Here is a 21,202-nt window from a genome sequence, read left to right as displayed (position 1 = left end):
AAAAAGCATCCTACTTTTCTTCCGCTTGACAGCATCGGTTTAGCACTCTGCACGTAGCAGCCTAGCTTCCTATTGGAGAGGAGAAAAAAGAATTGCATGGCAACTGACATGCACGCAGACGGCAGCCGTCACCATGGCAACGCTAATAGTACATTATATTCAAATTCATTCACAAGGACATTTTGGGGCTCAATCAGAATTGGGAGAAAAAAAAGGAAAAATTGAGGAATTACAGAAAAACCTGAGACAGAGTGAGACATCCAGTAACAACCTGCTTGTCTCTGCGAGGCTTAGTGTTTGTGGTTCTGCTGACAGGCCCTGGTCCCAGAAGGTCCTAGACTGCAGCTCTGAATAGTGTGTCTGGAGGGGGCGCAGACTGGAGGCCAAAGCCAAGGTCACCCGGGATGTCACAATGAAATAAGCCTGTCATTCCTTCTCTCCATGGCCACCAGCCGCAGGGATAACAATGCATTTAATTTTGGACTTCCCTCTATTCTGCGGTTATGTATAGGAGTTGTGGCAGCAGGCTGGCTGCTTGCCCACAACGGCTGCAGCCTGAGAGCTTTTCCATAACGAGAAAGCGAGGAGGAGGAGGAGAGAAGGAAGTGTGGGAGGCGACAATGACGGTGTGAACTACAGTGTCATGTTCTCACAGTCAACTGATAACTGGACCTGCAACCACAACTGCTCTGATGCCACGCTCTCACGCTTTGGTTTATCTCTTTGTCATGAACTGGAGGGAGCCGCCAGCCTCTGTCTGAGGAGTACAGGATAAAGAGAGGTGAACAGTGAAAGCTTTGAAATAATTGGCAAGACACACGCAGTGGAAATAGTGACATATAAAGACTGGCAGCTGAAGCTTTGCCTTAGTGAGGCCTTTATTTTTCAAATTTCTCAAAAATGTTTTCCAGCACTTGCCGTAAAATCACAGCGGATTGTACTGAAATGTGGTTACATCAGTGCTGGATTCATTGCATCAAAGCTGAGGCTTGGTGTGATCTCAGAGCTCCATTTCAAGTTGTGGGAAACCAACTTCCCTCAGCTCCGCCCTTCCTCGACGACCCACGGGACATGCCTACACAGAGGGCATCCATTTCTCCTTTGATGTTGTTTTACCCTTTAATGGAAATCAGCAAACAGTCCCTGATAGCGCTGTTGCTGCAGTCTTCCTCTGTCCATGTGTTTCTTGTGTTCGTGTTGATATGGCGCCATCTTGACGGAGAATATGGCTGTCGTTCAAGAGGCTGGTGACGCCATCTTGGTGACCTTGCAAAACGATCAACTGTCTGGCACTATTTATTGAATAAAATATGGACTTGCCTGTCTGAAAAGTGAAGCCAATGCTGAACTGCATTCAATCCGATAGCCAGCAGGGTTTTGGTTTTAAAAAGAAGTCCGATTGTATGTAGTAAAGCCTACTTCTCACGTTATTTATGACCTCAGTAAACAGTTTCCTAATGAGTTTATGATCTCAATCGCTATGATCAATTCTTCTTTAATAAAGCATGGCATACATTTTATAAATTATGGTCCCATTTACCATAATTTGGTAATTATGGTAGGGGAAAACCACCAATTTTGATTATCAACTGATTATTTAAGTCATTGTTTTGAGTAAAAAGGCCAACATGTTTGGGTTCCAGCTTCCCACATCTAAGGAATTGCTGCTTTTTTCTTATTTATGTCATGGCCAATTAAATATTTCTTGGTTTTTAGACTGTTGATCAAACTAAACAAGCAATATGAAGAGGTCATTTTGGGCTCGGGGAAATTGTGATGGTTGTTTTTCAAAATGTTCTGATATTATGGCGACTAAACCAGTGGTTTGTCAAACTTTTTCAAGGACACCTACACTGACACGAATAAGACCACGGGGCCTCGTTAGAAAAGATTTTGTCCCGGGGTCCTCCATCTGAATTATATGAAAACAAAATGATTCCCCTTCTTGCTGGGCATTTCCAGACCCCACTTTCAGAACATGACTACGGCTTTTCTTTGGGTTCTTAGTCAAATCCAATCAGGATATCCTCCCCAGCTCCTCCCTCTCGTCCAAATATGGTCACTTCTGGGTTGAAATAAGCCAAGATGCCGATGGTCATAATGCCAAACTCGAGGCTTCAAAACAGTAGTCCGCAAATCAATGGTTGACGTCACAGTGGTTTACACTTGCTTGGCACCAGTCGTGTAAGACTGTGGCTTATTGTGCAAGAGAGAAGCTGATTACTGATTACAGCAAGGAACAATTCTGTTATGAAACCATTTTTCGTCAGGGGGAGGGTTAAAAACCAGCTCCAGTGACTCACACACAAGAGAGACTCTGGGGCTTTGATAACTTAATTGTCCTGCCGGGATACACACAACAACTGAATGATTACAAGTATTGATTCGATGCAACAACAGGCCTAAATTAAACGCAAGCAGCAAGACTACAAAGCAGGAGTAAGTTTCCAGGGAGCTTTCTAATCCCTGCATCCCTGACGGCGTTCATACTGCTGAGTCAATGTGGTGAGCCGAGTGTGTGAGCGCTGTCAGTCGTGGCCCTGGATGGTGAACCTGGCAGGATGAGTTGCTGGTGCTGCGTCATGAAGGCTGGCAGAGGATGTGCAGGTTATCAATCAGCAGCATCACTCCCCTCCAGGCCCTGCCGGCGGTACAGCAACACACCAGCCATTAAAAGAACATTAGGCTCCCAGCATGCTGTTCACTCTGATCGTATAGCGTCGGAGGAAACACATCACCATCCTCGTACCGGTCAATCACCACTATAAATCACTTGGTTACACAAAAACAGTGAATGTTCTGTATATGAACCTGACAAAATCAACTTGTTATCGGTTTCAAAATATTGTTTCTCTAAACAAACACTGAAGCTAAAAAGCCTTCAAGCGTGCAGAATGCTTGTTCTACTGATAGAATAAATACATGTGAAACAAGTTGTTGGGTCCGATGGTCCTCAGAGAAACAAGGCGCATATTTTATTTAACTGTATTTCTTTGCTGCTGTTGCATCAATCCATAAAGTTCTGTGCCATACTTCTGCAAACACACGAGTGATAGGATCATATTTAGCTTACAGAAGGACAGCAGAGAAGTAGATTTTGCTGCAGTACTGGTTTCAGGAGCTTCTAACAACAACTTTATTTTTCTCTGTGAATCTGGGTCACCGTGTGAATCTTTTCAAAAAGCTGTAAATCCAAGCCGACTGCAGGTGCCATCCTACATGGAGGAGCAAGATACAAACTTTTCAAAAACAACTTTTAAAAAGGTGCAATATGTAAGAATTGGCCACCTGTTGAGTTCATTACCTCCAACAAATGGGGGCAGCATAGCACCAGAGTAACTGCTAACTGCTGCTAACTGTATTCTGTAATTATATCCATGAGTGCAACTCTTAGCTTGTTAGCACAGTTAGCCGTGAAGCTTGCTCGACTACCAGAGGAGTGCTGGTGTTTACACCGCTAGCACAGGAGCTTTGGACCGCCTGTAGAAAGGGGTTTTCAGGCCTTGGGCTAGCTGGTTAGCATGCTAATTTCAGAAGATATCGCTGCAACACAATACATAGATATCTTTGACATAATGTCAAAACTGATATTTCTTCACATTCTGTTGATATGAAATTGTCAATTTTAAATACAATATTTTAAGCAAAACTTTTACATATTGCATCTTTAAGTCTACAGATCAAAAATGTGTTTATGTATAAACCAGGGCTGCTGTGTATCAATCAGGTGTCATACAAATGTGTGATTGTTCTGTGCATCCGCATGATTCAACAGTGAATTTGATGACAGTGACGTTGACTGAAGTTAAGACGAATAAATCCACAGAAAAAAACATGATGTTGTGTATTTCCTATTTGACATATCACGTTAAAAACAACAGCACTCCCGACAGAAAACCTGAACATGACATCAGAGTGAATAACGAAGTGAAACAAAATGGCATTTCAGCAAGGGCTAAATGGCTATGTGTACCAAAAATGTATGAAAATGGGGAGTCTGGGTAACCAACACCTGAGTAAAGTTCTGCTATACCCACTTAAATCATCTACAAACCAATCTCCAGATATGAAACAGTTAACAACAACAAGACAAATGCCTCCAGGTTCATGTTCATACAGTATGTCTCCGATGGCTAAATCACGATTATACAGATAGATTTCATGTGCTCAGTGAGCAAGCTGTCAGTTTGCATTCATGTCTTGGCTAAAGACCCCAGGTTAACATATTTTCTATGTCAGGACTGAGAAAGGAGGACACTGTAGGATTAAAGACGATGCGCCTGTCAATAGTCATTGATGTAGAAACCGCAGAGCACAGAGTAAGAGCAGCGTCATACTTTTTTGAGTGTTAGTCAGATTTTAGTGTTTTTCTTTAGCTTTCTTTGCAGCCCTCTATCCTCATTGTTATACATGCCAAACACAGAATCTCAGCTTCACTCTCACATCACATTAACAATGGAGAAACCTACTGTACCTCTCACAGGATGAATGAATCTCAAATTCGTTCAGTGGAGAACTCCCACTCAGGAGGAGCTGTGCTTAGGGGCAACTGAGGAGGAGTTGAACAGCATCTCCGGCCTCTCCATTACTCAACAGGCTCACACAGCCAGGACCAATGACTAAAGCAATTCATCAGAAGACTCATGGCCAAAGCCCTATCTGTAGGTGTGTGAACACATGTGAGACACAGACAGAGAGATAAATGGTGGTCAACGAGATTTCCGGCCCATTTGTACAGCTGCTAGAGAGAAAGTTTTACAGTATGAGCTTCCTGTACACTTTAGAGCTGTTTTACATTGGAGCAAAGGAGTCCAAAATAAGTCTCGTTAAGTTAATGGTTATGACTTGGATTAAAATCCAAGTCATAACCATTAACTTAACAAGTCCGAAAATGAGGAGTCTCAAGGCAAGTCTCAAGTCCTTTAGGGTCAGTTCAGGTCAAGTTATAAGCAAGATCTTACCAAGTCAGAAACTGAGGCTTTTGCTTTCAAGTTTCAAGTTATGACTTTAGGCAGTCAGGGTATAAGTTTTCCAAGTCCCACCGCAGTCAAGTCCAGATCCAAGTTGCAAGTCCTAATTTTTGTGACTTCAGTCTGACCCGCAATTATGTCCCCAAGTCTTAAGTATTTATTGAGTCAACTCTCAATCAGGGCAACTCTCACACAAGTCAAGTCCAAGTTAAGGTTAAAGTCCACATGTCTTAAATCTTAAGCCAAGTCTCAATTCAAGTCTAAAAAGAAGTCAAGTTTCAATTCCTCATTTTTTATAGCAAAGTTCAACCCAAGTCTCAAGACTCAAGTCAAGTCTCTATCAAGCTGAGTCTAGAGTCAAGCCTCATAGCAGTCAGGTCTTGAGTCCTTATTGTGTTTAGATTGGTCCAAACCAGTTCTCAAGACTGGAGTCAAGTCTTTAGTGAGTTAAGTCTCGAGTAAGTCAGACCTAACAGCAGTCAAGTCCAAGTCCTCAATTCAGTGATGCAAATCGGTTCCAAATCTCAAGTCAAGTCAAGGCAGCACTTTCTTTCTATGTTCTTTAAACTCTGAGACAAGGTGTCAGGCGCAGACGGCTTCACTGTATTACACTTGGCAGTCATTAAAACCAAGTGAAGGCCAGACTGTCTGACAGATTCGGCAAGGGATTGAATCAGTGGAACAAAAAGTGAGACAGGTAACAGAGCCCCGGGGAAGAACCTGTGACAGACTTGTTATATCACTGGAAAGAGGACACCACAGACTGAATAGCAAGCGCCTGGAATGATTGAAGGAGGAGAGCTGTCAGCGGATGCATTTGATTAAAGTTGAAGTCAGACTTGACAGGTCGACAGCACGCAGGAAAAACTTTATTGGTGATGTTCCCTTCTTGTGTTTTTGTTTAGTTTGACATAATATTAAGACATTTCATTATGATACTTGTAGACAATGGAGAATCAAAGAGTAGGGGCTCATTATTTTGCAGCTAAGTTCAACAGCCGCCCACTGTGAAACCCATTTTAAAAGACACACATTTGCCGGCAAACAGCAGCCTCATTTGACACACTCTAAGAAAGTCAGTGGGTGATTATAGGTATAAAATCAACTAAAACAAAAACAGAAGAAACAGTTTGAGAGAAAATGAGCACGGCAAAAAAAAGGTCAATTACAGCGCTTGAACACAATGTACCGAACATCACACATAGATAAGCTTTTAGATGATGTCCAACAGTGAATCAGATTTCATGGATTTCACGTCCCAAGTGGGTGATATTTGGCTTTTTTTGGTATTAACTGTGCACAGACAGCCCTGCACCTTAGACTTTGAGACCTGTAATACCTGCAATCGCTCTGCACAAGCTTATTCCTTGAGCCAGGCAGTAAAGGAGCAGACATTGGGATGCAGCTCACCCTTGCTGCTGTCTGAGTCGTAAATATCCTCGCCTCTATCTCCGTCTCCCTCTTTCTTCTTGCCGTCCTTATGTGACCCCTGACTGAATGAGTGAGTGAGTGACTGACTGACTGCCAGCGGCTCAGTGTTGATGAAGAGTAACGTGAAACTACAGCGTGTCACGCAGCGCTACGCTTGTCACCACCGGTAACGCAATCGAAGAATAGCATCACCGTCGAAATAGGTGAAAGGGGGCTCAGGATGACAGTTTAATTCACCACACTTACTGGATGCATAATGACACTTGCCATTGGTCTGAACACAATCCAGACAGTCATTGAAACGCTTGATTTGAAGCATCCCAGCTCATGCCGGAGCAAATCTACAGCATTTCTCTACTACAAATAACACTAATGAAGACTTTCCACACAAACACATCTCCTTGAATATAAATATTTGACTGCACAGCAGATTATTTGACTGATCAAGGTGATAATTATGCAAAAGTACATAAAAAAGCGCCTGTTAGCAGCATGTGGTCGATAGGAAACTGCCTTGTTTCAGACTGTGCTGTCCACAGGGGATATTTGATTTGTGGACACGTTTTCCTCTCTCCTGCTTGTGATTCTGCACTAATAAAGTCAATTAAATTACTGTCTGCCTATAGTTCGCCAAAAACAGAACAGGAACAGAGACGGGTCAAAAAGCGGTTTCTCATCAGAAGCCGTGAGAGGAAGTGAATAATTAGACTGCATATGGAGCTAAGTTAAGCAGAAAACAAAATCTGTTTGCTGAAAGCGTAACCCTTTCTTTGCCCTTTTTGTCTTTCACATCTAAAACGCCCGCGGATAAACATTTGATCAAAGCCTCATCTTTGGCTTCTGTCTCGCTGCCAGATCTCCAGACTGTTACATCTCACGGTGCGGCTGGAAGCTGTCAGGCCGACAGACGGATTGATATGTAAAGTCTGCCTCTCTAGCTCGGCCACATTGATTATCGGACCAGCGCCGCTCGATGAGGCCACAGTTAACGGATAACAAGCACATAATCCTCCACGTAATAGCTGTCAAAGATCTAAATTTACACTGGGGGAACAGGCTGGGAGACCTTTGATGAAGTATTTGACCTCATCAATCAATGATTTTATCACCAATGCATAGATGTAGACTCGCCTGTAAACTTCTAAAGCGTTACTTTTACTTTAGGAAAGAATATTTTGAGAATTGATTCAGACTCATCTAATGTGGTTTTCATTTAGCTACCCAGAGGCTTACAAAACCAGTTTGCTCGGCGTTAACTTTCATCGTCGTTTGTTCTCCGAGCATGGATCCTTGGCAGGCTGGGGATGATAAAGTAACTTTGCATAAGTGCACGTCTGTCTGACTCCCTGAAGCCGGGAGACACGTCAGAAAGAGAGGCTGTTACCGCTCAGTAAAGTGATCTCCAACAGCGGTTCTAACACAGGGCTTGATGTTGTAGAACAGCCCTGAGCTGCGGGGCCTTTCTTCTCTTCATCTCCCATCTCTCTTTGCTCCCCACTTCTTTAATGTCATGTCATGCTTTCATCCGAATAAGTATCTCCCTTTTCCCCTTCTCTCATCTCTACTTCAGGCTTGGGCTTCATGCTCCGGGTCCCTTGAACCAGAAAGGGCTTTTTAACGCTGCAGGGGTGGGAAATGTAGCCGGCAAATGGGAAATTCTTGAAAAATAAAAATATGCGGAATAATTTAAATACTTTCAACCAACAAGTAAACAGGAATTTTTAAGCTTTATTATAGCAGCCTGTGCACGGACTGATTGACACTTAATATGAGATGCTGAGTCTTCTATACGCACAGGAAATGATGCCAAGCAAGTACAGAAGGACGTAGCTATGACTTCAGATCAGTATCATCAAATTTAAATCTAAAATGTCACAAAAAGCAGGTGAAAAGTGGAAGTATCGAAGGATCAATGTACTACTACCTGGCTTTACTGGCATTACATCTTACACTATAGCCAAATAAAATTTAAAGCTGCCCTAATCAATATGTTTAACTTAACAGTAGATCAAATGACTTTATGTAACGTGAAAGGGGCCCAGACCACCTGCGAATGTGATGTGATCTCAAATGCGTCCTCAATGCGTCTTGAGGGCTTTCACACCTGTAGCTTTATGACCCAACTCTGCAGTGGCCCTCAATCTGCGGAGCATTTTAGCGTCTTTCAGCTCACTGTTTTGGTTCAAGGGCCTTTAGCTTTATTGTTTTGGCTCACTCTTACAGCGCTCATCAGTGTATTTTAAACAGCAACAGACTGATAGTTTCCATGAAAACACTTTCTGCACAGCATTAAACAGCAGACAAAAACAGCAAGTTAGCCAGCTAGTGGAAAGCGAGCTAGTGGAACATTTAGCAGCTAAACAGCCCGATATTTGCTTCTGCTGCCACCAAGTCGCTCAAAAAACAACCAACCAGACAAAAAGAAATGAATGCAGCTTCAAAAGAGTTCTTTCATTTGCCATTTCTTCAATGTCTGTGCAGTTAAATACAGAGCAAATTAGTCTATAGTGTGCAATTTTCACTCATTATGCAAATGTCAGTTCACAAAACAAAAGGGCAAGCTATTATTATGACTGAGGAGTGACATTTTTTTAATGGAGAATTTGTCAGCTTTGTACAGCTATGTAAGCTGTACTTAAGCACTAGGAAGAAGTCTGACTATTTAAGTTGAGCAGAACTACAGAAGATTGACAGCAGAATGAGAAGAAAATTCAAGTTGCGTGCTCGCATTGCACGAGGCTGAGTGTACAGTAGAGTGAGAGTCAGTGCAAGAGAGCGTCCTCTTTCCCCTGTGAACCCATGTTGACCCCTGAAAGTCCTTGTGAGTCACTCTGACATCAAATGGATAAAGTATAATGCAGTGTAAAAGCCTGAAATATATGATGTCCAAAACTTTTGACTGGCAGATATATCTTAGTGTGTACAGGAGCGGTGGAGGTTAGGACTCCATTAGATTTCCTGTAAAGCTGGTGACGTGGGTGTCCTCCATCTGACAGCCCGTCTGCAGCAGGTCGAACACCTGTCACACCTCACTTTCTGCCAGCGAAGGTGACGGCCGACCTGCTGGTGGCCAAACTGCCCTTCAGGGAGAGCTGACATGGTTTGAGTAACCACTCTCAGAAACCGAGTGACTCAGCTGGAGAAGCAGCAACCTTTTAAAATGCTAATCATGAGTCAAAATACATTTATTTAATATTTTTTTTATCCCTAGGTGCTTTTCTGCAAAACCACAGATAAGTCAAAGCTTTAGGTTTCTTTATTTTGCAACTTTAAGTTCGTTTAGGTTCAATTTTCAATTTCTCTTTTGTCATAATGCTGTGCTTGTGCTCTGCTTAGGTTTAGGCACAAAAACCATTTGGTTAGGGTTAGGAAAAGATCATGTTTTGGAATAAAATATCTGGTTTAGGTAGCCACAAACATGGCTGGAAATGTCCCGAGTTCTCCTTAAAAACAGCCATTTTTGTTACCACAAACCCTGCTGGAAATGCCTTGTAGTCTCCTAAAAAAACACCTGTGTTTGTCGCCAGAAACACAGCTGGAGATGCCTGATTACCTGTGAAAAATATCCGGTTTTGGTCACCACAAACATGGCTAGAAATGTCCTGAGGTCTCCTTAAAAACACTTGGTTTTGTCACCACAAACACGTCTGGAAATTGTCACGACTTCTCCTTAAAAACATCCAGTGCTGTCACGCTTACAAAACCAAAGCAGCCTTGTCATTTGTCAGCCTTGTCGCCTGTGACTTTCCACTTTCCAGGGGATATTAATGTGTGATTATATATCAGCTTTTACAAATCATACATTGGAGCTGTAAGAGAGAATAGCTTTCACATTTGCCTTCTTTTTTTACAAATTATATTTAAATTACGATCAGACTTCTAAAATAATTTCAGCAGAGTGAAACAAGATGGAACATTTTCTGCATCTCATCATTTCCACCAGCCACACAGAGGGAGACATATGCAGCCTGAATGAAAAATTAATCATTAAAAAATAGTCTGTAAGATAAAGCTTCCACTAAAGTGTGAATTTGCCTGATGCGTTCTTGATATGGATTCATGAGTACATTTTCTTTTCCCTTTAGACGATTCCTCGAGGTTTGGAAAACAGTAAAGGACCTCCATGCGACATCCCATCCAATCACATCTCACTCTTCAATCCGTGCTCTGCTCTGATTGGTGAGGCAGGAGGTATTTTTAGCTCCAGATTGCTCAATAAAATCACACACTTCTCCAGAGGTTTTAAATTGAGACAAACAGACAAGCCAACACCACGGCAAAATAGCATGACACGGCAGTAGCACAGCAACGCCGAGGGTGCTGTCAGCCGCTATCTATCCTCCAGCCCCCCAGCGGGCATCACAGTTAACACAAGGCCTCCCTGAACGCACCTTGCCCTCTTATACGGAGCAGGTGGAGAAAGCCAGTGACACTTTATCACCGAGAGCAAGAACACAAGCGAGCGCAGGCTTTGAGTCCAAACTATAAGAGCAGAAGAACTGTAAGTGCACTGCAGCACAAGTGCTGCAACGTTACACTGAGGAGGACCATTTGTCAAAGTGCTTCCCACTAGAAGTCCCCTATGTGAAGGAGAGTCAGTGGTCTTAAGACTCAGAAGAAACAGTGACTCATACATTGATAAAGGTTAACTGCGCTGCTCTCACACCCAGAAGAGCTCAGATGAAAGGATGGTTATCACATATGAAAGATATAGAGAGAAGGTTCGCAGTTGAGCTGCATGTCTAAATGATTCATGTCACCTTACAAAGGATCATGCATGAACATAAAAGCAATTTTATTTGCCTTGAGGGTGAGGGATTAAAAATGTAGCGGCACGAGATGACAAAGGGTTGTACCTTCTGGGCTCTTCTAGGTTTTACTTAACGCACAACAAGGTGCCCGAGGTTGCCACCAACATAGAAGGCACATTACCATAAACAAGCTTAATCCCCTCAAATCAACATAACAGATGTAACAGGGCGGGACAATGTGCTCGAGCGAGGGCAAAAACAAACTCTGGGCTGTTAAAGTCATGTCAGGGCAGTCTGATGGGACACGAGTTATCATTATAAATAACGATGCTGCAAAATTTAATAGACTAAAGCAACAGAAGCGCGGCTCCCAACCTAGGGATCGGGTTTGTGTGATCGCGGCCTTGACCACTGCAGAAGAAGAGGGCACAACAAGACGACGTCACTGAAAAAGTGCCAATCAAACCTCAAACGGTGAGAAAAGACGCTGAGGAGACTGTTTGAATCTGCTGCTTTATTTCGTCTTTGTAGTGGAGCGGATGCTTCGGTCTTATTAGGAAAAGGTGTTTCCATCTCCCATTGAGTGAAAAAAAGGCAAAAACCACCTCAGGCAAGAGTAAAAACTTTTTGTGAAACTGACATTTTTTTCATTATTTTGCCGTTTCCATCAACCTTTACTAGTGTGATACGTCAAAGTATGTTGAAGGAAACAAGGCAAATGTGAGAAGGGAACATGACCGCTTGATTGAACGATGACTCAAGTAGACTTTGCTGATCTTTAAAGGGTAATGAACCAAAGATTTCGGGAAATATAATCTGCTGAGTGTCTTTTACAACTAAGGAAACTGAGGTCACCATGAAAGGAAATAACTAACGTAGGAAATCCTTTTGCTCCAGAACAATACTGTAAATTCCACTGCCTGTTGTCACATTTTTGTACCATTACAACTTGAAATGCATGTCTTTCCTGTAGACAAGAGTTCTGATAATCTTACTGAGAGTATCTACGAACCACACGGGAGCTATATCCGGAGCAGGACAGGAAACAAGGCCCTTTGTCACATTCAGGAATGTCCATGAGGTAGACACAGCAATTCCTGCATTTTACACACGAATTTGCATTGCCAAAGAAGGAAATGCATACTGTTTCCACTGTGTCTCTATACTTCCCGTCTCAGTTCAACATACTTTCTGCAGCAAACAGTAAAGCACACACCTCACGAGTCCAGGAAGTTCCTCGCTCTACACACACATTCCTAATTTTACCTCTTGACGCAGCCTCTTGTCTGGTGACAATGGCAGGAACGAAAAGCGTTGGGGAGGGGTGTTGTTTGGGAGGGGGGAGCGTATTGTACCTCGTTTCCTTAAGTAGTGCAGCAGAGAGCTCTGAGAGCCAGCTGGGACGAGTCGAGAGGAGGAACATCCGAAGGGAACGTCCAAGGTCCAGAGGTTTCCCGCCGGGTGGTGACCACGTGTCCGGAGAGGCGAAGGGGAGAGATGTTGTATTGTTCTCCTCTCTCCTCCTCCTCCTCCTCCTCCTCCTCCCCACTCTGCTCCATCCCCCCACTATTAGGGAGACGGATTAACTCCAAGAGCTGAGAGTGTCTGGCTCGCTGTACGCAGACAAATACGCACACACACACACACACATTGCATTAATTAGGCCTTCTCCGTGTGATTCAGCCTGACAGACGAAGGCAGATGCACTCTCCAAAAACATGACAAGGACAATTGGCCTAAAACTGGAGAATTTACTCATGGATGAGCAGCCCAGTGGCTCAATTATCCAAAGGCCTAATAAGCCAATTACACCGAGGCTAAATTGCATGTGGTTCAACACATACACACACGTCAAGCAACGTATGCAAGTTCGTGACTGGCACACTCCAGAGGTGATTCAGAGTGATGGAGCTGGGAACCTTACATAAGGACGAGGGTGACCTTCTTCTTCCACCACGACGGCAGAGAGCAAGAAGTGGAGAAGCAGTGGTGTTTGGTGTAAGACTTGATGGAACCGGAGCTGTAATGACGTGAGCTGACACTCCCTGCGGCTCCGGGACTGATGTTTACCTGGAGATGACAGGAGATATGACGGCGTGCTGACCTGACAGGGTTGACATTTTAAAGTGGGATCCTACTGAGGCCAGTCCAGTGGGGGTCCAGTAACAGTGGAGGAGGTGTCACTGGGCAGAGTTGTGACACATTATTTGGATTAATATCATGGAGCAGACGGCACCCTGTGCGGCAGGTATCGTTGCCAGGAAGGCACCAAAACCCAAAGAGGATCGGCAGAATTTTAACAATCTTGCATGTGTTTAGAAATGACATCATATCAAGCGCTACTATATCTCTCTTATTAATTTATTAACAATATGGACATCAGTGATCAACAGTGTTACTTCTGTCTCATAATTCATGACTTGTTTATGAGATTTCCTGATGTCGCACAAATTAAGCTAATTTCAAATGGAAAATTCACTTTCCCGACTTCACTTTTCCACTTTTTTAAAGCGATCTAAATGTGGCTGCTACAGATGATCATGATGATAATTGGATTATTCAGTCAGAAAATCGTCCATCTCTAGTTCTACAACAACAAGATGTTGTCTTAAAATTGCAATATCCAATACAAAATCCAAAGAGATTCACACAACAATATAAAAGACTAAGTGAAAGAGGAAAATGTTGACGTTTGAGAAGCTGGAACCGCTAAATGGTGCTTCAAGCTAAATGCTAACGTCAGCAATGCTAAAATGCTCACAATGACAGCTCACATGCTGTTCAGCAGGTGTAACGTGTACAACGTTTACCAACTTAGTTTAGTCAATTTAGCATTCCACTTAACAGCGTGTTCGCATGCAAGCTAGTGTGGCTAAAAACATTTAAAAATGACTGCTGTTGTCAAGTAATTTTTTTGACACAGTAAGTCAATCATCTCAGGACTGAATTCAAAGCACTGAGCTGCATGATGTTCACTTTCCTCCTGAAAGTTTGACAGCTTCAGAAAAAACATCGACCGCCATGGAAACTGTGAACCTGATTAATCATTGTTGACAATGACTTTTAAATGAGAAACAGCCATTAATATCTGGTAGCATCCAAAAATAATCCTCGTTGGTGAAACGGGGCCACGCAGTTAATTGTTGTCCCGCTCACGGCATCAGTCTGAACCGCTGAGAGCAAAACAAGACAATTATTCTGAATCAGTTTTGAAGTCCTTCAATGACACAACTTGCACAACTCTAACGCTCTCGAACGGGAGCACACAAGCCATAAGAGGATTTGTGTGTTTATGTTGAGCAAGTGGACGATGGTGGTTTCGCAGCACTGAGCTTTGTTGTTGCATAGAGCAAGTTTTATGCAAGAGGTTCAGGGTGTTAGCTTTTCTGAGGAATACAACTTTAATACTTGCATTTAGAGGATAAATACCATTCCTATGGGTGTGTGGTAGACTTAAAGTTGTACGATGTTCCCATAAGAAGCTTAAGCATGAATCACTGTGGAACACGCAACATCCATCAAAAATATCTCTCACAGATGCCTTTCAGAGAAATAATGAAGCAATCAGTGCAACCACTCAGCACGCTAATTACCAACGCTAGCCTCGGACGCCCACCGGCAGCATCTTGGAGTGTGTGTTTGTGTGTGTGTGTGTGTGTGTGTGTGCATGTGTGTCAGTTTTCTTGGAGAAAAATGTCTCACCAACAGACGTTTAATTACCAGAGGATGGAGAGCTTTGGTTGGCCAGTGCCATCACTCATGGCTGAATTAATGAATAGGTAAACAGCAGAGGAACAAGCAAGAGTCAGCATGGACTGGATGAGATCTGTGACACACACACACCCACACACACACACACACACACACACAGAGTCAGCTGTGGTTAATATTATGAATGAACGCTATGGTACGCTGGAGATGAAGCTCGCAGAGTCTATGATTAAGTGATAAACCCCAGATGATACACGCCCTTTGGTTCTTACATCTAACAGGTGACAAAATGACTCCGTGGAGTTATCATACATCTTGGTGTCCAACACAGATGGGTGACAAATTAAAGGAAAGACAAAAGAAAATCGCTTCGCTGTTTTCCAAGATGAACCTTTACTGGAGGTATGAAGAACGTTCTTCCAACAAACTGTTGGTTTATACTGTTTTACTTTGTTCATATTTGGCGGACCCTGCCACCTTTCTAGCTTCAAACAGTGCTCTGGGGACCTTATTTTCCTGTTAGAACAGCTTGTTTATTCACTTATAGGGAAAATACATATTTCTGAGTTTGTATTATTACCTCATTAAAATTCTGGGTTTAATTTTCTTCTCCAGAACTACATAGTGCCCCTTTAAATTTCATTCTCTACTTTTATGTAGCTGTTTTCTTTAATTTATTGTAGTGTTGAATTGATTGAATTTTGCTTTTACAGGTGAAGCACATATCATTTTGGTTTGAAAAGTTGTGTATAATCCATATAAACGTTTTTTCATATTAGAATCTTTATTTTATAGGTTTATTATATAATCATAATAAATGATTGAATTGTTTTTAATGCCAAACATTTATTTTTTCTAGCTCTTCAACTGTTTGGACTATTTTCAGCATCAAAACATGACAATCAAAGACGTCACCTTGGCCTTGATGCAATTGTGACACTATTTTTATTACCAGTTGTCCAGTAGGCTACAGTCCAATTATTTTCCTTAAAGCTTCAAGGCCGACTTATTGACTTCAATCTTCACTGAAGTATTTTTAGCTTGCTGCAAAGCTGTGCTCCTTTAAATATAGTAATGTCAGAAGAAGCATTTACCAGAACAGCAAGTGATGTCTTAACATTGTTTTTTCCTTTATAAACTGCTTAAAACAATAATTGATTATGAAGAAAGTGGATGTTTTAATCTATAGATTACGAATCATTAAATTCTAAACTGCTGTAGAGACAGTGCTAGGCTGTAGAGACAAGCCTCCTCACTGCACTGTGGGATTCAAAAAGCATCCAGTCCTGGGTGTAAACTGTCACTGAGCATAGTTACAGAGAGACGAAACCCACCCAGCCAAAGAAAAAAAAACTGCACCAGACGAAATGAATGTCAATGGCATTCCGGTGGCCTGTTTACGGCTATCGTAGTTAAATGTCAAATGCTCTGCCCCGCGGGGAGACGGGGCTGGCTGGGAGAGAATTTGCAGGTGTCCCTCCCTCCATCACTCTGCTGCCTCGCTCTTCTGTGCGATGTTGGGCACGGGACAATACATCGGGATGAGCGGCAGAATCTATTATTAGTGGACGAGTGAAGAATGGAGCGAGTGCCCGGGGGAAAACAGGCGAGCCGGCCAAACCTCACTGACATTATTTTAATAGTTGCTGTGGTGACAGTTTCCGCAAAAAAGATGACTTCTGTGCCGCAGACAACAAAACTGGTGGGTGCATCGATGTTTAAAGGAGCATTCCAGTGGTTTTGTGGTATTTACTAGGAATCACTTACACACAACCACATAAGCATGTTTAAAAATGTTGGATGGGTTTTTTCAAATTCGCAACATTTGCTTATTCATGTAATCCATCAGTTAAAGGTGCACTATGCAGTTTTGGGAAAGACATTTTAATCAGAAGAGAAAGATCTTCATTGGTTGATTTTTTATACCTAAACAAACAAACTCTCTTTGTTTTCATGACTGAAATAAACAAACTGACCTTAAACGACAACACAATTCCATTCTGTTTTACTTTGTTTATATGTGGCGGACCCTGCCACCTTTCTAGCTTCAAACAGTGTTCTTGGGACCTTATTTTACTCTAAAAAATGTATATTTAATCTAATTTGGAGGATCTTTTCACAAACAAAAGTTGAAAAAAGAGGACAAGCTGTGGTTTTACAAGGAGTTTGGTGCTTGAACTATTTCTCTTGCGAACAGAGCCAGGCGAGTTGTTTCCCCTTGCTTCCAGTCTTTAGGCTAAGCTACGCTAAATTCCTCCTTTCTCTACCTCAGTAAGTAACACACACGAGAGTGGTATCAATTTCTCTAATTGCTAACAAGCCAAACTCTGTAAAACTTTAAGGATTATAACTTTAAGGGGGGGAAATTTGCATACATGCATACATACTGGTACAGCCCAAGTCCTACAACTGTGCGTGCATAGGAAACAAGAGAGATGGAATAAATCCAACATCACCAGATGCATAAACTCTCATTACAGCGTAGAGAGGGAGAGAAAAATCATTGCAGTAACTACAGCATGTTTGACATATCGTATACCACAGCGGGCTGCAGTGTTTTTACAGCACAAACAGCCGGTGCAGCGACCAGTGTGTTCAATTTATTTGCAGCTTCTGACAAACCCCAAAACGTCAAGTCATCCCCCCCCCAAAGGACACTCTCCTCTCCTCTTCAGGGAGGGGGGAGGGGGGGGGGAGAGTCATTCCAGTAGCTTCAGCAGCAGTTTCATTTGGCTTGTGCTGCCTGTCGTTCACAGCGGTACCATTCTCAGTGAGATAATCTGGGTGTGAACATGGATCTTGTGGTTCAGCGGCTCAGGGTCACAAGAATAACTGTGAAGCCAGAGAAGTTAGCAGTGAAGGGCATTTTAAAAGAGGGAGCATTTCCAAGAGCCCGGTGTGACATACAGCCAGACGTCTGCCCAGCGGCCCAGTGGATTCTGTTGTTGCCATGTTGCTCCTTTCTGCTGCCAATGCTGTACTCACTCCAGCATCAATGTCCTCCCAACGCGATAATGCCACTGTCTCCATGGTGATGTGGCTGCCACAAAGCACCATCCCTGCCACCACTACCAACACCGCAAACACATTCATACACAAACACACACACAGGCGAAATCCCACTGAGTCATTTTGCTGTTTTTTTTTCAATACGCCTCTCTGTGTATGAAAATTAATTTGCAGGGCCAACGCCTTGCTCCATCTTACTCACCATTAATGCTGTCTCAGATTACTAGACAGCTTTCCAGCCCCCCCGAGGCCACGAATCTCTTAGACTGGAGAGCGAGACGGGAGAGGAGGAGAACGGGAGAAAAACCATATAAACTGCTCTCTAATTGGGGGTGACAAGCGCTGATAGTTTCACATTTGAGGAGTTCTCCCAGAGGTGGTTAATGTAATGATTACAATGAAATGTCAGCTCCCATGACACCCTTGGCGAAGAAGACATCAGAAACATGCTACACCACCATTCTGGGTTGTGCGCTCGCCGTCACGGAGACTAGGAAAACCACCTTTTTTGCTTGAGGAGCATTATCGCAAAAAAGTTGTTACAATCTGATGTAGGGCTGGTCAGGACAATATATCATGATATCATTATCGTGATATGGCGTAAGTGTCGTCTTCTCCTGGTTTTAAAGGCTACATTACAGGAAAGTGATGTCATTTTCTGACTGTTCTACTTGTTCTACTACTCGTTACCCACTTAGTCTTCATATCCGGATAACTGATTATCATTCATCAAAAATGTCATTGTGTTAAAGTTTTGTGAAATTACCAATAGTCATCCTTTGAGAGTCATGCTATGAGAGTTGCCCTGACTCACTGTGACTTGTTGCAGGGGCGATGTCTCACTCTTTATCTCCAAATACCAAAATCTGGCACTGATCGATTTAAAGTGAATCGATACTGGTACCAATGTAAGTCGCTCGGTACCCTTTAAACTATCGAGTTCTGTACCCAGAACTAATAGCCCAGCCCTAGTCTGAGGAGTCCTTCCTCTTACCCCTTTTGTCCATCTCCTATATATTAACTTTTACCTCATGTGACCTCGCCAAGCGCTGCACACGAGGAACATCAGCGCCGTTGCTCCCCAGCCCATCAATCAGGCTCTCCAGCAGCCATGAAATGAGCCATATGCGGCATGGGCAGAGCACAGAGAGAAAACAATGGTTTTATACACTCTAGAGCTCCAGATTTCCTTTCCTGGCATTCACACTCCCTCAACTTGGACCCGAACAGCATGAAAAGGGTAGTGCAAGTCACAGAATCAAATGCTGGCTTTGGGAAGGTGATTACAAATGCAGATGGTGTGTGTTTGTAAGAGGAAATGCTTCGATTTAGGTAGCAGTGTAAAGCAGCGATGACCAAGCATTTAAGACAAGATAGGGGAGTTGTTCCCCCCGTCACCTCAATCCTCCACAACAATTAGCTGCTGACAGTGACACAGAGCACAATAAGAAGCTCTGCCATGGGGGGGGAGCTCCTCAGTCACCAGCATATGGTGGCACTTTAATCTGCAGCCTCTATCAGATGAGTCCGGCTGGTATTCAGGGTTTGATTTTTACTTACATTTTATCTCAAAAGGCTCCGAAACTAAACAAAATGACATATATTATGAATACAATTTTCTAGTGGGACTGACAAGCATTCACAAATTATAAATGAAAGGATCTTGATGCTTTTTTTGTGTTTTGCGAGAAGTTCAACGCTAAAGGAACAAATATCCAGATTGAAGAAGTTGCCAAGGAAACTAGAGACGAGCGGCTGCGTCTCCTTTTTTTTTAATTTTGTTAAACTCGACAGAATAGCACTTTCTGGGTGAGAGGGTGGCGATTTGCTTCATCACAAGCCGGGGTCACAACCTGCCGTCCATTAGAGTCTCTGAGTAATCCCCATAGGTGAGCCCAGCCTCAGCCCCCGTAATCATCAGGCTGACACCTGCTAGTATTGTCCGCCTCCATCACATGACCCCCCTCACCACCCCAAGGGCCTGGTTGAGGCGAGGGGTAACACAGACCCCCCCTTTGGACTTCTTCTCCTCCCACCAAGCCTTCTCATAATCCTATTAGACCCAGTCATCTGCACTGAATTAAAAAAATGCGACGAAAAGATCCTAAAACACAAACCCTCAGTTGTCTCAAGGAGGCCCTGTTTCACTTTTCACATGAGGGAATCACACACCGCTCTCACCACAAAATATTTGAGGAATTTAATGCTTTTCTAGGACTTCAAAGTTTTTGTGTGACAAGACAGTGGAAAAAGACTGGATGACGGTAATAGCTGTTAAGTAACTAGTAAATGCCAAGCTAAAAGGTTGTGTCTGTCAAAAAATAGGGAGAAAAAAATAATGTTTTAAGCCTTTTTACTTCAGAGTAAATGGTTTATAACAAAATATATATATGTTGTTTGTCATTTCTGCCTGGCCTCATAAGTTATGCATACTCGTGTGTTAGCTAAGTAGGCTAACCCTTAAAACACTGAGAACATAATGGCATAAGCAGGTTAAATATCTGACCACAAAGCAGCCTTTTGTTGAAGCCAAAGCTGAAATACATAGTTTTCTTCTGAATAAGTCTAAGTCTATAACGTAAAGTAACTGTAGCTGTATTCCTGGTTTGTCAAGTTTAGAAATCACAAAGGCGCCGAATAGCAGCTCACCAAAGTCATTAGGGTTCATCCTCTGGGCACCCTGCATGTCTGTATTAAACGTCAATGCAATCCATCCGATGGTTGTTGAGATTTTTCATTCTTGACCAACTAAGAGACTGATATTACAATCCCCAGAGCCAGGCTGCTAGCATGGTTAAAAATAACACCTGGGGGCACAATCAGAAAGTCAGGGGATCCCCAAAGTCACTAGGATATATCATCTGGCAACCATGAATGTTTGGACACACGTTTATGCTGATCCGTTGAGTAGACTTTTCAAGATTCATCATTTTCAGATTCCAGCTTGGACTCACAACTCCTTTTTCTACTCAAAGCTAAAAACAAGCCTTTGTATAAATTCTTGCTGCACGTGTTCCTCCCCCTACTGTATTAGCTCTATCAAATACTCCCTCAAAATCTCTAAAGCAACACCCAGAAATCGGCTTACGTAACACATTTAAAATGGCTACTTCCTGAGTGGGAACTGAGTTGGCCCTTTCACCCCTTGGGTCCCTCTTGGCACAGAGGGTGACCATCAGTGGGTGGAGGTGCAGATTGGAGTGGCATGGCTGCAGCTGAGGAATGTGAGGAATTCCCCTTGTAAACACCTCATGCTCGGACGGTCACCACACTCTTATCTCCCCGTGCCCGCTATCGCCCCCTTTAATCATCATAATGGTTAGTTATTCA

The 21,202-nt window shown here is 42.9% G+C and overlaps 1 protein-coding gene across 4 annotated transcripts in view; it reads right to left on the bottom strand.

The window, feature by feature from the left end:
- tmem108 (transmembrane protein 108) overlaps positions 1-21,202 on the bottom strand; it is a 49,279-nt gene that overhangs the window by 24,632 nt on the left and 3,445 nt on the right. Inside the window, exon 1 of one of the 4 annotated variants that reach the window (XM_073488778.1) lies at positions 20,522-20,569. The exons of the other annotated variants lie outside the window; for them this stretch is intronic. Coding sequence (XP_073344879.1) covers positions 20,522-20,558 — 37 coding nt within the window. The 5' untranslated portion in view covers positions 20,559-20,569. Of the gene's footprint in view, positions 1-20,521; positions 20,570-21,202 lie in introns of those variants that run through there. 4 annotated transcript variants of the gene reach the window in all.

Source organism: Pagrus major, chromosome 19, assembly GCF_040436345.1.
Source record: "Pagrus major chromosome 19, Pma_NU_1.0".
NCBI lineage: Eukaryota > Metazoa > Chordata > Actinopteri > Spariformes > Sparidae > Pagrus > Pagrus major.
Note: the sequence above shows the minus strand (reverse complement) of the source record. Positions and strands in the feature narration are given on the sequence as shown.